We start from the raw sequence: 1,889 nt of genomic DNA, 5'->3' as shown, positions 1-1,889 counted from the left end.
GGAAGGAAGGAAGGAAGGAAGGAAGGAAGGAAGGAAGGAAGGAAGGAAGGAAGGAAGGAAGGAAGGAAGGAAGGAAGAAAGAAAGAAAGAAAGAAAGAAAGAAAGAAAGAAAGAAAGAAAGAAAGAAAGAAAGGAAGGAAGGAAGAAAGAAAGGAAGGAAGAAAGAAAGAGTAGTTGCTTCAGCTCTTAGAGCACTGGCTTCCAAATACATGTAAGGCAGACTGAGAAATGTGTTTCTTCTCACGCAGCCCACTGCAGGGAAGTGTTTTTCTCCTTTTTCTATTCTTAAACCACCAGTCTGTTATCAGCTCATATGTCTAACATGAAGCCTTAGCAATTCAGACTTAACATTTCTCTTCAGATTTCACATTTTCTTTAGGAACATGTATTTTGTAATCTGAATTCTTATTTTCATTTTATAACAGCAATATATGCTGGAGTGCTTTTTTTTTAATGTAAATACACAACAAAAATAAGAAAAGTAAAACTCCATATCATTCCTTCCTCCAAAATTAAATGTGTTATGTCAATGTCTATAGAATAGTCAATATCTATAGATACAGACATATATATTCTTTGAAATTGGTTCAGACTTACACATTTCATCTTATAGGCTGATTTTTCCCCCAGAATATTTGGATATCTCTTTTTATTATAAATTTTCAATAGATGACCATCTACAATATTGTTAATAGCCTTAAAAAATAATGCTTTTGTTTAAAGTACTTCTTAAACTTCTTAGGAAACTAGAGGCAGCATTGCAAAGTAAATTTTTTTAATGTAAAATTTGTTAGTTAAGCTATTGTTCCATTGAGAATAAGGCTAAATAACAAAACATACATAAAAGAAAAGCATTATTGCTCTCACAGTACCTTTTATGGCCATATACTCTAGCCTAGCGCAGCCTTCTAGGAAATGGTGGTAAGCCCTCATCTCTGCTTCTGTTATCCGCACTGAGGTGTAAGGTAAGTATCTCGGGTCCTGCTGCCCACACTTCTTACACCAGGAAGCCATTGGATTCCAGGGGATGGTGCCCGAAGCACTCTCCCTCCATTCCTCTCAGCGCTGCACTCACATGGATGTGTTCAATCCCTTCTCCTGGCTAATCTCTCTCAAGTTCACTCAAGGTCATTTCATTGCTGAGAGTTGATCCTTTGGATTGGTGAGTGCTCACAGGATTACAGGCCCAACAGACTACCAGATTTCCTCATTTGGAAATGAAAGGAAAACTGGGGGATGAGGATGTCAGGATAGAGAGGGAAATCCGAAAGTCCATGAGAGTCAGAATTTTTTTTAGAGGGATCACATCATGAGACATACAGCAGGCTACTGGAATATAAAATAAAATAATAGGGATACATTTTTTATAGAATGCTCTGAAGAAAATTTATTCCAGGCCACAATTCTCCCCTCTTTCTCTTCCAACCTCTTCAGGCTGCCAAGGAATTAAATCCAGAGAATTAACAATGCAGCCAACAGAAATCACTGTCTAGGCAACATCAATATGTTGCACCATCTGTGCAACAGGGTTTAGCACTATGGTAAAGGCTCAAATCCTAAGATGGGATGCAGAGTGTCTCCTGAACTACTTCTAGATCAGGTGCAAATACATAATCATGACTGTAGTGAAGGAAGTTCTTTGATCTGATCACAACTTCTCCCCAACTTACTACCTCTTGGGGAAAAGTGAGTTCACCTTTCAGAACTGTGCTGTGCAGAATGTGGTATATTCAGAGGGAGGCCACTTTTTCATAATGCATTTTATTTTTGGTCCTTCAAGCTTAATGGTTTTGCTTATTAATGTTGTACTCTAATACTTAAGGAAAGAGCACAATGTGAAATGTCAGATAAGTAATAAATAATTTTGCATACAAACTTCTAATTTTTAT

At 37.3% G+C, this 1,889-nt stretch overlaps 1 protein-coding gene across 1 annotated transcript in view; it reads right to left on the bottom strand.

The window, feature by feature from the left end:
• LOC102242012 (probable guanine nucleotide exchange factor MCF2L2) overlaps positions 1 to 1,083 on the bottom strand; it is a gene marked incomplete at its 3' end in the record, with an annotated part of 49,003 nt that extends 47,920 nt beyond the window's left edge. The window contains exon 1 of the mRNA XM_014549715.1: positions 873 to 1,083. Within this exon, the coding sequence (XP_014405201.1) occupies positions 873 to 1,014 (142 nt within the window). The remainder of the gene's footprint in view (positions 1 to 872) is intronic.
• Between the last annotated feature and the right edge of the window lie 806 nt (positions 1,084 to 1,889).

Source organism: Myotis brandtii, unplaced genomic scaffold (assembly GCF_000412655.1).
Source record: "Myotis brandtii unplaced genomic scaffold, ASM41265v1 scaffold5666, whole genome shotgun sequence".
NCBI classification, from domain to species: domain Eukaryota; kingdom Metazoa; phylum Chordata; class Mammalia; order Chiroptera; family Vespertilionidae; genus Myotis; species Myotis brandtii.
This window is presented reverse-complemented; position numbering and strand designations above follow the sequence as displayed.